We start from the raw sequence: 12426 nt of genomic DNA, 5'->3' as shown, positions 1-12426 counted from the left end.
CTCTCATCACTTTCAAGGTAGGAGGTTTCACTACTGTTTTGTTTTTGTTTTTTTGTTTTTTAATCTTAGATGTTTCAGGTCATCGACTTCAAGGTACACTACCATACACAGACTATAGCACTGAGGTGTAACTTAGATTTTGATGGGCTAAGTCCTGTTTGGTTCCATCTTAGGCAACTTTTAAAACTCAACAATATGATTTTGTCTACTTTATTTTAAACAGAACACAAAATCCAGGTTGCACAGAGCCTCTGAATTCAGTTTAAAGCACCAACACCTTACTATCAATTGTAAATCACATAAGACCATTGAAAAGCCTGAAGTATTAAGCCATGAACCTAGAAACAGAAAACTAGACAGTGAAAAGAAAGTCGTGGTATTGCCACTCTAAAAAAAAAAAAATCCAACAACAAAACATTAAATTGCTAATAGGGCACCATGTCCCCACTGCAGAAAAATTGTCTTGGATTGGCTTCTAGAATTTGCTCATCTTTCCTTTTGTTCCTCATCTGAAGATTTATTTATTTTTTTTTTTACAAGCATGAGTTCTCAAGTATGCTTAAATGTTTAATGCAAAATAACTTTAAAGTGATCTAACAATAGCACAGAACATTTGCATCCCATTAAAGCCTCCTACTTACCTTGTCAACGTGTGGGTGCCAGTATTCATCATGTGTTGTCTTGGCTTCTGTACTGTTTATTCTAGAGAAGAATGTTGGCTTAGTCAGGTACATGGAAGAAGAGCTGATACCAAAGGTCTCAGCAATCTTCTGTTGAATTCTCTGTCTCACATCACTGCAAAGAACAGAACGCAGCAGACTGAGGGTTGGAACAGTGCTGAGGCCCCATCTAAACAGTGACACATCTCTCCTGTTTCTTCTCTGTGCTTCTTCATTCACTGTTACTGCTTCCTCAGAGCTAAGCATCTTCCTCAGACTGTGACTGTATATCCCACTTTCCCAGTTTATTTTGCCTTCAACAATAGAGACTTACTACATCAAAAAAAGACAGAATCTGCAGTTTTCTGTTGGTTTTGTCTCCTGTGGTCCACATTTTATGATTAGTGTAAGCAGTCTGTTTTCTAAGAAATTCCATGCATATTGCAGTGTTTATGAACTACCAAAAATTAAAAAGTATCTTACTTGCATATTTTTAATCCAAAGCAGATGACTGGAAATGAGCATGTTTGTAGTGTTGTCTTGTGAGACAAGCCTTCAGTCGTCCTTCAAATAATTCCAAACTAGCCCAAAGGAGTCTCAGGCTCTATGAAACTCAAGGTCTGAGGCCAACATATGCATTGATATTGTATCCAGATTTTCTTTAAAAATGAATGCAAGATGTTTTCCTTAATTATTCTGAAAGTTCCAGCCACAGTGTGTCTACATTGGCTATTCCTGTGCTTGCCAAGAAAAAGAGCAAGATTTTGCTTTTTTTTTTTTTTTTTTTTTTTTAAGATAACAAAGAACACAAGGAAGCAAGCATTTTTAACTGTACAGAACTGCTTATACAGCAGCATCCTATGCTGTCTTTCAGGACAGACAAGGGCACACAGAGCTAGCACAAGGTGCCCCAGCTTCAGTTCAGTCTATGATACTTCAAGATTCCTGTGACTCATAGGGATCACTGGAAAAATCCCACAATAAACACACGCAGCTAGTATTTGATCTTGAGGAAATTAAAAAGCAACAAACTACAAAGAACACAGTAACACATTTTTTGAAGTGTTCTCAAGGCTTAATCCTCTGTTTCCTCTTTAGATACAGTTTTCTCCCCGTTTAACACACTCTTAGCTACTGTACGAGTTGTCTTTTTCTTCCTTCGAGGGCTTCAAAAGCAGCACCAAAGCCAGACACTTGGAGCACACATCCCTCTGAAATTCTGAATGGAATTTCATCACTAGTTCTGCATCTTCCCTGCGTTAGACATTTCTCTACTGGATTGTAACTGGATTTAAGTTTTCAGCAGTCAATTCCAGCTATTTTAGATGTGAAATATGAAAGCCATGAAATGAAGCTAGAGATGAGATTATCAGCTATTTACATGACTGCATGAACTGATGCTTCAAGTTGCAAGCTACATAACAGCCATGTTTTGTAAAAGTAACACCAAGAAAGGATCTACAGACCACCACCCCTTCTCCCCTCATGCCTGTGGGTGCCTGGTCTATCTGCCTGCCTTCCTAGAAATAGGAAGGAGGCTGCCTTATGCTTGCCAAAAGCATTAGATGCAGTTACTCACTTCACCACAACTCGAAGGCAGCTTGAACTCTGAGCAGCCCACCACAGGAATTAACAGCCTAACCCACAGTGAAGGAGCCCATTCCCAAGCTGTATGGCAGCTGGCTGCACCAGCCAGCTGGAACCAACTCTGAGTTAGCTGAGCCACAGTCCTGACACAACTTTAAATCTCCAACAGTCGTATCGCTCCCAAAGCAATGCTGCTTCCTCTTTTGGGTTGATTCCTTTCCTACTTTCTAAAACTTTCTATGAAGATTTGCTGTTCTGTGTTCATAAGGCTCTGCTAAAGCTGCATTCCTCCTTGAGACATCTGTGCAATGGCTTCAGGCAAGACTGTAAGTTTTGCAAACCAAGCAGAAAAAGCTCTGCTTCCTGACACACAGAGAAGTCTAGCTGGTTTGGATCATATCAAAGAGAAGGAAAAACTTATTAGTCAAAGTATGTTGCACAGAGAAAATAAGCACGTTTTTCAAAAGATAACATAAATAAGAAACAAATTCAAGTAGACAAGGAAAATAGTGAATGGGGAGATAATAACAAAGCAGGTAAGGTGAAGGTCGAAGCAGAGATTCAAACTTTAACCTGGTCTTGTGGCAGCACCTGCCTCCAGCTGACACAGCAATAGCCAGGTCTCCAGGCACAGAGCACCCTGGTGGCCTCCCCTTCCCCTGTGTGCTGCTGCCTTCAAATACTGAGTGAACTGCAGATTTCCACTGATACTCAAACAAGCAACTCATGCTGCAAAGACTTGCTGGAAAAAAGCCCCAAGCAGCAACGTACCTTTGAGTGCCTAAATGCTTCTTCCTTCTTGAGCACATACTGTACCACCAGAAATGCACAGAAACTCCAGGAAATTCCTAGTTCCGCCAGCTTTCTACATAGGGAGTTTAATACACACTTTCTAATAATATGAAGTGAGACCAAAAAAAGTTATGTAGGCACTAGGCTGCAGTTTCCAGCTTAATGCAGCAGCAGCCACATAAAGGACTGAGAAAAAGAACCAAGTGTCAAACAAAAATTTCTCAAAGATATAAGCTCTCAGACCAGCAAAAAAAAAAAATATATATATATATCTATATATGCTGTTAGAGGCACTGTGCACAGTGAGAGTTTCAGCACAAAGCTCTATGACACCACTCAGCTTCTCTAGCTCACTGTCAGTATCTCTGCACTGCTCGCAGTGAAAAGCACCGAAGACAGCAGAAGGAGACAAAGCCACGCTCCTCTATATCCAGAAAGTTTCAACAGCAATCACACATGAACAATGAATAAAGGCAGAAAGCAAGCTGTTAGTTCTCCTCTGCTCATTCTGTGCCTGTGCCTTAACAAGTTGAGAAGTTTCTGGAATAAAGCTTTGATGGTACTTTTTTTTGCTGAAGTCACAACCTTAAAAACAAGCACACAGATTTGAAGGTCTTACTTCTGGATAAAGATGCACCTATTACATGAAACAGGAGGAACTGCTGCAATATGCTTGGCAGACAGGAGAAAAAGCATCAGCTTTGAAACTGTATTAGCTTATAAAACAACATAATTCTGACACAAATAGTTTAGAAACCAGCTTCCTGGCTCAAATGCCTACTCAGATTTGTTATTGTTGTAATCAGCAATACTCAGACATGAATTACATCCAGTTATTTCTCTCAGGAGTGTATTTCTAAACAGACCTTAGTAGGTGAACGAAAGTAACAAAGATAAAACACTCCCAAGAATAGCATAAAATCATTCATTAGGACATAATGCACTGCAGTCTGTATTAAAGCATTGCCATTAGTATGAACAAAAGCATTCTATATGGGTTGTGACTGAAATATCTCCTTTATCAGCATGCAACACCAATGTAGTATTGATGTTCTCTAGCAGAACTCTCATCCCAGAAAGCAGGGGTCAGAAACTAGCATGAATTGCTGCTCAGGACACCTCCTGCCCATTCACTTCTGTTATTTTTACAGATTCTTTGATCTTCTACAGAACAGAAGGCAGCACAAATTACTTGCAAATTATTCCCCACTGTCTTGTGAGGCAGACAATTGATACCTTCTAAAATCAATTGTAATAAAAAGCATAATGTGTTTGTGATGTGTTTGAGGGCAGAAGTACATGTCATCAACAGTGATAGCAATATCAAAAAACATTGGGTCAAATAATAAAATTTCAGTTGTTAATAATAACATATGCTGTCTAAATGGAACATATCAATTAACGTATTTGAATACTTAGTTCTCTTTCTGCCACTAGAGGGAGGTCAAATTCCTTCATATAGACAAGAAAACATGACCAAAAAAAAGCAGAAAATCATTAAAATTAGACTAAAAGTTCAAGCCGGGCACATTTTAAATTATGAGAAAGCAACTCAAATGCTTAACTGAAGATTTATTGTGTCTAATCAATTAAAGAATGTTTGCTCCTAAGCTTTGGCAACACACTTTCACAGACACATGGAACTCACTAGGTTTTTCTCTCCATTAAGTGGATGAGCAGGTCTACAGGAAAGCTGAAAGCATCAGATGCCAAAGCTGTTACATTATAGCACATTTCATATCCTGGCTTCTTTGGGAGGAAAGCATGCTCTGCTTCCCAGGAAGTAATTTGAAGTCCTTCCACTTCCTGCTTCATCGTTTTTAATGCTTTCCTACACTTCACCCCCCAGTAAAAAAACCAATGCTCCTATTCTGACAGTAGTATAGGACTGTCTTTATCCAAGAGACATCATGGTTGGTGATAACAGACGTCAAACAGGAGTTAGTGATAAAATAGATTACAGCTCAGATAATATGATCTGAGAACTCAGGCAAACAGCTCTATTTGCTTGCAGGTCTGGAACTGGGCTTCAGCCATCATGCCCTTATGCAGGAAGAGAAATGCAGTGCTGCCACCATCTGATTCCACTTACACCATCAATACCAGCCTGACATCGATGATACAACTAAACAACATCTGCTGTTTTGAACTTCAAACATCTTAGTTCTCAGTGATTCTATTCTGAGCTTTGAGTTCAATTCCATGTCTGAACCCATCACAAAGGATAAGCATCCCCAGCTTACACTATACAAAAAAATACCAGGTTTTGTAGTTCATTCAGCAGTCATTGAATTTTTTCTTACCGATATAATGCAAAATCCTCTTCTGTGAAGATGTCTTGAATTTTGTCCCCAAAGAACCTGAGAAATCAAATAAAAATTTAAAATAGCTGGTACTGAATCAGACTGCCCAATAAACCATGCTGTATTCTCTGCCCATTTGTGCTTTACTAATAGCCCACGTATAGAGACGATACTAAAATCCAACAAATGCTTGAGTGTGAAATTTCCAAAGCATTGCTCAAAGATCCAATGTTAAAAGATTAAAGGATCAAGATACAGCAACTGATAATGGAATTCCCAAGGCATGAAAAACGTCCCCTCCCACATGAAATAAGCACGTGGATTCAAGCTTTTTTTAAACACTATTCCAGTCTACTTGATTTCTCTTACTGCTGATCAACTACGGACTGTAAGTGTGGAAGTGGGGAGAGAAAAAACACCATAAGAATTCCCCCAAACTACCTGCTGAAGAGTAGCTTTCAGTAAGTCCAGTTTAACAAAAGATAATGCTGGTTTTCCACCACAGCAGCTTTTCAACTAGCTGTGGAAAACTGTGGTAAATCTAAGCAATTCTACAGCTGGCAATGCTAAATCTTCCAGCCCAGTGGACTGAATACTGAAGGTGCAGGATTACAGGAGTGACAGCAAGTCAAAGGGTCACATTACCTGTACAGATTAACAAATTGCTTCCCTAGTGAAAGAGCTCCAGAGTGCAAGTCCAAAATTGATGCCTGGGAAAGGAAAAAAAAAAAAAAAAAGGAGTCTGAGAAGGTTTTATTATTTAACAAACTTTAATAATCGTCTTGTTGGCTTTCACTTGCCATACCCTCCCAAGTCAAAGTATTAGTTTCTAGCTTCACATCCAAAATATTAATGCTTATTTTACAACTGCAAGCCTCCTCCAGTTTGTTCTATAAATGACCATAAGATTAAGGCACCATATGGATAAAGCACAGAGATCCAAATCCAGCATACAGAATTGACAGAGCCTTCCTCCCCAGGGTGAGACACTGTGTTCCTGGACCAGTCTTAAAGACATTCCCCTTTCACATTTTCCCATATTTATTAAGTGCTCAAATAGCAACACTAATATTTAACCTGCCCAACATTTGTTATTAAGATTTCTTCACCATGTGTTGCTGTGTACTTCTTGTATTTAAAACAGAAAAGTTTGCTCTAAAGAACAATTACAATTCTAAGGTTTGCCAGAGCCACTCTGTTATTCCAATTTCTAAACTGCTGCAAACTGTAAGAAAAAACTAAAGAGTGAAAAGATCTTATATCTGGAAATAAATAAATAAATCCATTTCTCCATTTGACTCAAGCCAAACGCTACTGTTGAGCTCCAGACCAATTTAAAAAGGTCAGTATTCACATTTGCTATGATAAAAAGCTAGCTCTATATTTTCCTAAACTGAATGAAGAACACTCTTGTACGTCCCTTGCTGTCCAGAAAATACATGTTTTTTCCCCATAATTTAAATAGCAATTAAAAATATGCTCACTTAAAAGCAGCATTCCTTCCTTCACTGAAAACATCAAGCAGCAGCAGTGGATTAGCCTGACTGCCACCAACATTAATACAGCATCTCTGAGGTACAATATCCTGGAAAAAGCATTCTCATCCTGGAATCTGGCATTTCCTGATGCACCACGTACCATCCACAGGTGAGCTGCCTGGAAAGAGTGATAACTCCCATCTTACCAGCAGGATTTCTGGGCATAGCTGGGACAGAAACCACTTTTTATTTTAACCAAATTAAAGACAGGCTGGTGAATGCACGGCAGCACAGTGACACAGAGCTGCAGTGGCAGCCAGCAGTACAGTTTCAAACACCCCCTACACCCCAAGTGCCGGCACACTTCTCTCTCTCCTCTGGATCACATTTGGGAGGACACCCACGCCAATCCAAACAAGAGAAAAATCACTGGAGGCTCAACCGCTTTCAGCTTCAGAGCCGAGATGGGAGCTCCACTAAAGTCTCTATTTAAAAAGAGGTAACAAACTTACTTCAGTACATCCACCCAAATTTATTCCCAAACTTTTAAGAATATATAAAGTAACAGGCTACTGAAACAGACATGAGTTTTTCAGACTTCTGCTTCTCACAGAAGTGCTTTAAAGACTGCAGAGGACTGTTTAAGAAACAAGTCACCTTTCTGCAAGAGCTGCTCTAGGATGAGCATTAGCTTCAGAAGTAACGTATTTTCATTTCATTGGTTTCTGGTTCTGTACAATAATCTAAGTTACAGCTGGAACAAGCAAAACTGCTTCCTTGTAGCTTCAAAAATACGCTTGTAGCCATGCCAAGGTAGATTATAAGGGGAAGTAGCAGGACGTATCTGAAACATAAGTTTAATTTAAGAACAAATTGCTTTCCAAATACTTCCAGCACACGTTCCACACACTGCAGATGATCACAGCTTTGTGGTAGAGACCAAAACAGTCAAGTGGATCAATACAAGAAGTACAGGTACATGCTCCCAGGAAGTGGTGACATTCATAGCTGAGAAGGCAATAACCACAATGCAAAGTCAGACAAAGAAGACTGAAAACGATAAGAGAATATTCCTCAGGGTTGTTTCAAACAGGAGGAAAAAATAACTGAAAGACATAGGCAAGGACTTGATTACGAACACAGAGCAATTTCTTTAATAGCTAACTGGAAAAGAAGCTGAAACATTTAATTTAGCCTCTGCCATTCCAGAGCATCCAATATTTTCAGTACCATTTTTAATACTCAGAAGAACACCACATAGAGGAGTGTGTCAACACCACTGCTTACAGTTCAGCTGGCTGACCAAGTTTCATTAGTCTGTACTTCAGATCAATGCTCCCAGGCAGAAAGCTCTGCAAAGTTCATCTAAAGATGGCAGGAGCAATGCAAACGTATCCACATGTACTCATGATTGACAGCTCACTAGATGATCCTGGAGGTCTTTCCCAAACTTAATGATTCTATGATATGATCTATTTATGAGATACGGTTTAACAGAAGTGCTAAAGAGAAGAAATTGAACTTCCTTTTAAGAAAAAAGGAAAGGAAAGTTCTTTTGGAACTTAAGTGTTGTTAGTATCACAATTTCCACTCCTCTCACTACAAAAAAGATTCAAGAAGGCCACATCAACAGCCCCCTTTTTCCAGCACATGGCAAAAAGGATCCATTTCCCTACCTCAAGGGCAAGGCACGCTGCCAGGTACAAACTGACAGCTGTCCCAAAGTGCCTGCTGGTAGCTAGGCAAGAAAGAAGGAAATTATGGGGTCTGACGTAGCAGATGTATGAGATAAGATAAATACCATGCAGAGGCTTTATCTTTTCCCCAGAAAAAAATCAGGACAGCATTTTAAGGACTCTAGGATTTGGTAAGAAGGGCTGAAAGCAGGAATGATATTACCTGCAGAAATACCATACTGTGCATGGGTGCGTGTGCCCACATCAGAAACCCTTGTTTGGCATCATGGCCACACGCTGTTTGCTTCTTTCAGTCATGAGAAGCACAGTTTTCCCTACAAGAAGGAGGTTTAGGAAGCTACTAACGTCAATTTGCAGCAGCATAGGAAATGGAGCACCTCAGCTGACTGCACCTGGGGTTTCTTTTCCCTGGCTTCAAAGTGCCAATAGCTTTGATAGTAAATGAGTCAAGTTTCATTTATGCTGGAGAGATGTTTGACTCACTCACATCTTTGGAGGTGCTGCCGTCAGAACAAGTAACGTAAGCAGGGATCGCATGCAAGAAAATATTGGGTGGAGAAGAAAGAAAGGCCATTAGCCTTATTAAGATGGGGAAAAAAAGTTGAATAACACCAGGAGAACTAGCAGAAATTACATTCTAGAAAGAGAAAGAACACAGAAAAAAAAAAAGTTATTTTGCAGAGACCTACAAGGGAAAGCAGGACAGTGATGCAGAAGGTGCCTCTGTTTAGATTCTGCTGGAAGTCAGACCAGAAAATTACACCTCCTCTTCCAGCTTCAGTGTGTGCATGCACATGAATGGGCATGTGGGCAAATACACTGATCTAGGAGCAGCTATAACAGAACATGGGGCAGAAAGTTCAGCACAGCAACTGGGGTATGACTCCTGGGACACTTCAGTAATTCAGTGTCAGACAGAATCTTCTCAAAACAAAAGTATGGAGAAGGACACAAGTTTCTGTGTGAACCTTCAGTCCCCCAAGGAAGCAGAAAGGACTGCAAACAGGAAGAGAACTGACAGAGTTACAAGTTTAGCTTTTTAAATTATTAACTTACAGCGACACAAACAAATCTATTTCTGTGAACTCAAAATACAAATATGACAAGCAAAGATGCTATTTAAAATAGGAGTAAATCAGAATGAAAATAGTCTGCCCCACAGCAGGAATTTGAAGCTTGGAAATACGGAGATAAAGTTGACTAAAGAAAGAATTAAAAAGAATCAAAAAGAAGAATTATTGAAAGAATTTTTAAGGAAAAATTTAGTCTTAGAACAATGAACATAATTGGATGGACTTTGAAGTCTCAGACACGTAAAGCAAAGTGGCAGATCTCAGTCAACAGACTTGCAGCTCATAAGGCAGAGTAAGGTGGCCAGATGGAATGAGAGCTGAAGCATTTTGTATGCTACATAGACCAGAGGTTTGAAAAGAGGACAACAAGCTTCAGTGAAGAAAGAAGTTTTATCTACACATCATCAGCAGAAAACAGTCATTATTTAATGAGATCTGGGAGCCAAGATTGCAATATCAGGAGCAGATTCACATCAGGAATCCAAGAAAGAAAAAAATGCAGAATGGAAAAAAAAAACAACAAAAAAAGCAAAGGCTAAGAAAATTTAGGTGAAGGACTACATTCAAAGGGCTGTCCTGAACATTATCCTCTAGAAATGCTTTTCAGCTCATCTCTTCAGCATCTTTCAGTGCCCACCCACAGTTCTGGGTGAGGTTTCAATGCAACACTACACAGCTCCTTTTGTACCTTTCCCTAAGGAGTCACAGCATGCAACAGCTTTCTCACATTCACACACTGCAAGGAACCTGAGAGGATCACAGCCTACAGAGTTCTGAGACCAACAAAATTTTATTACCAAAGAGTCATTTTCCCCCATTTCTCCTCCCCTTTAAAAGCTCCCAAAATGTTTTTTGCAGATCTTCTTAAGCAGTCCCAAGGACAATTTTAAAAAGTCTTTTTTTTTTGTTTTGTTTTTCCCTTCCATCACAACTTTCCTCCTTTTCTTCCAACAAATGTCCCAATTCAGCAGAGGCCCAAAGAAGTGCTTATGTTTACAAATACTCAAGAAACAATATCTGTTCATACACAAAAACAAACTGAGAACAGAGGGAAAAAATGCAGAGAAAAAGGTGGAGGTTTTTTCCACATTTAAAGAACATAATTCAGAGTTCTGCTGAAGACATTACATGGAGTTTACACAAAAATCAGCCTGTATGTGATAGCTGTGAACCACTGTGATTTGGTTTCTCAAAAAGGAAAGAAATCAAACTTGGTGTATTCTGCTTTAGCAGCTGGCTCCAGCTGCAGAAGACGAAACCAGACCAAGAGAGGCACTAGAAATATTAACTTAATAGGAAATGTGTCAGCTGTACTGGAGAAGTCGATTATAGTGCTAGCAAAAGCATTAACAGGATAGAAAATAAATTCCCAGACAATTTCCCCAAATCCGTTATCTTCTCCTTTTAATCTTAAAGCTCTCCTTGGAAGTAAGAGAATGTAAAAATTAAGAGGACACTGCTCACCCCTCCATCTGATCCTCCCAAGGACAGTCCCCTCTCTGCTATTCTGCAGGCAAAACAACAACCTCAGATGAGAACTGAAGGCTTGATTACTTTGTCCTTTAATGTCATTATATAAAACACACAGCTTTCCAGTAAGAGTTATTTACTGCATCAAATACAACCCAGTTAAGTAAAAAAAGAGAAGCTACCTTTTATTTGAAACCCTGAATTATGCACTTAGTCATGAAAATAAAGTATCTACACGTTGCAGAACATTTCTGGACAGGAACAGCCCTTACATACAAGACCATAAGCACCTTCACTAAAAAACCCCACAACCCTGGCTTTCAGATTCAGTCTGGCCAAAATTAAACAAAACAAGCAAATAGAAAAACCACCACAGATTTTCTAATTACAGGCTTTGACAGTCCCAGGCTATTTGATTAAAATTGATCACTGCGCTCAGAGAACTACAGGGTCAGCACCAGGTCGTAGCCACCCAGAAAGCAACTCGTCTGAAAGGAGATTTATGTTTGGTTTTATTGTTTGGTTTAATTTCTGAAGGTAAACTGGAACAACAGAACAAAATTGTTCAACATTTATTTAGTGCAGAGAATTCTGTTTTCTTTTCCCTACAACCCATATGCCCACATGGCCATGCAGACTCTGTATCAAAAAGCCTCCGCTACAACAGCAGTGCAAAGTAGCTTTTAATAAGATACACACAAGTTTAATGCATTAATCAGTTTAAGTCACCCCCCTTCAGCTTGCAAGCTTTCTGTTACACCTGAACTGGGGCTCACTGTCAGCATGGCAGATAGAAATTTAAGGAGAATTACCTACGGATTCTTTCTGCTTCCTCCCTGGTGATCACTGCATCACTCACACCTCTTCCACACCTCCTGGGAGTGCACCCTGAAACACAAAATGAAAGACCACCTTCCCAAAAAGCTCCCAACCAAATCCCCATGATGTCCTCCTACTCCCCTTTCAGATCCACAAGAGTCAAAAGTTACATCAGGAGACACAGAATATTTTTATCAAAATCCCAGTGTAGGATTAAAACAGACTTACTGATGCTGCTGAGCATATCTAGCACTTGGAGCCAAAGATGCCCCTTGGTTAGTCAGGCTGTGCTGGAGACATCTGTACATACGTACATGTAAAAAGACAGATGGGAAGAAGGGCAAAATGTACTGCTGCACCTAGATGCAGACAAGTGTTCTTAATTACATAACTGGTCTCAGGAAGATGATCTTCAGTGATTTCCCCTTACCTGCTCTGTTCTAGCCTTCAGACAGGCAGGGCAAGAGCCAGGGAGTTCAGAAGAACCACATGGATCCCTTCATCTCAGGCTCACAGTTCAAAATCGAGCAGCACTTCTAGCAACTGAA

General features: G+C 39.8%; 1 protein-coding gene across 1 annotated transcript in view; it reads right to left on the bottom strand.

The window, feature by feature from the left end:
* The window catches only part of OGFOD3 (2-oxoglutarate and iron dependent oxygenase domain containing 3), a 35980-nt gene that overhangs the window by 17627 nt on the left and 5927 nt on the right, over window positions 1-12426 (bottom strand). Inside the window, exons 3-7 of the mRNA XM_052688336.1 lie at window positions 11872-11947; window positions 11054-11096; window positions 5987-6051; window positions 5342-5398; window positions 642-795 (exon numbers count right to left, since the gene is read on the bottom strand). Coding sequence (XP_052544296.1) covers window positions 642-795; window positions 5342-5398; window positions 5987-6051; window positions 11054-11096; window positions 11872-11947 — 395 coding nt within the window. The remainder of the gene's footprint in view (window positions 1-641; window positions 796-5341; window positions 5399-5986; window positions 6052-11053; window positions 11097-11871; window positions 11948-12426) is intronic.

This window comes from Tympanuchus pallidicinctus, unplaced genomic scaffold, assembly GCF_026119805.1.
Source record: "Tympanuchus pallidicinctus isolate F22 unplaced genomic scaffold, pur_lepc_1.0 scaffold23, whole genome shotgun sequence".
Taxonomy (NCBI): Eukaryota; Metazoa; Chordata; class Aves; order Galliformes; family Phasianidae; genus Tympanuchus; species Tympanuchus pallidicinctus.
This window is presented reverse-complemented; position numbering and strand designations above follow the sequence as displayed.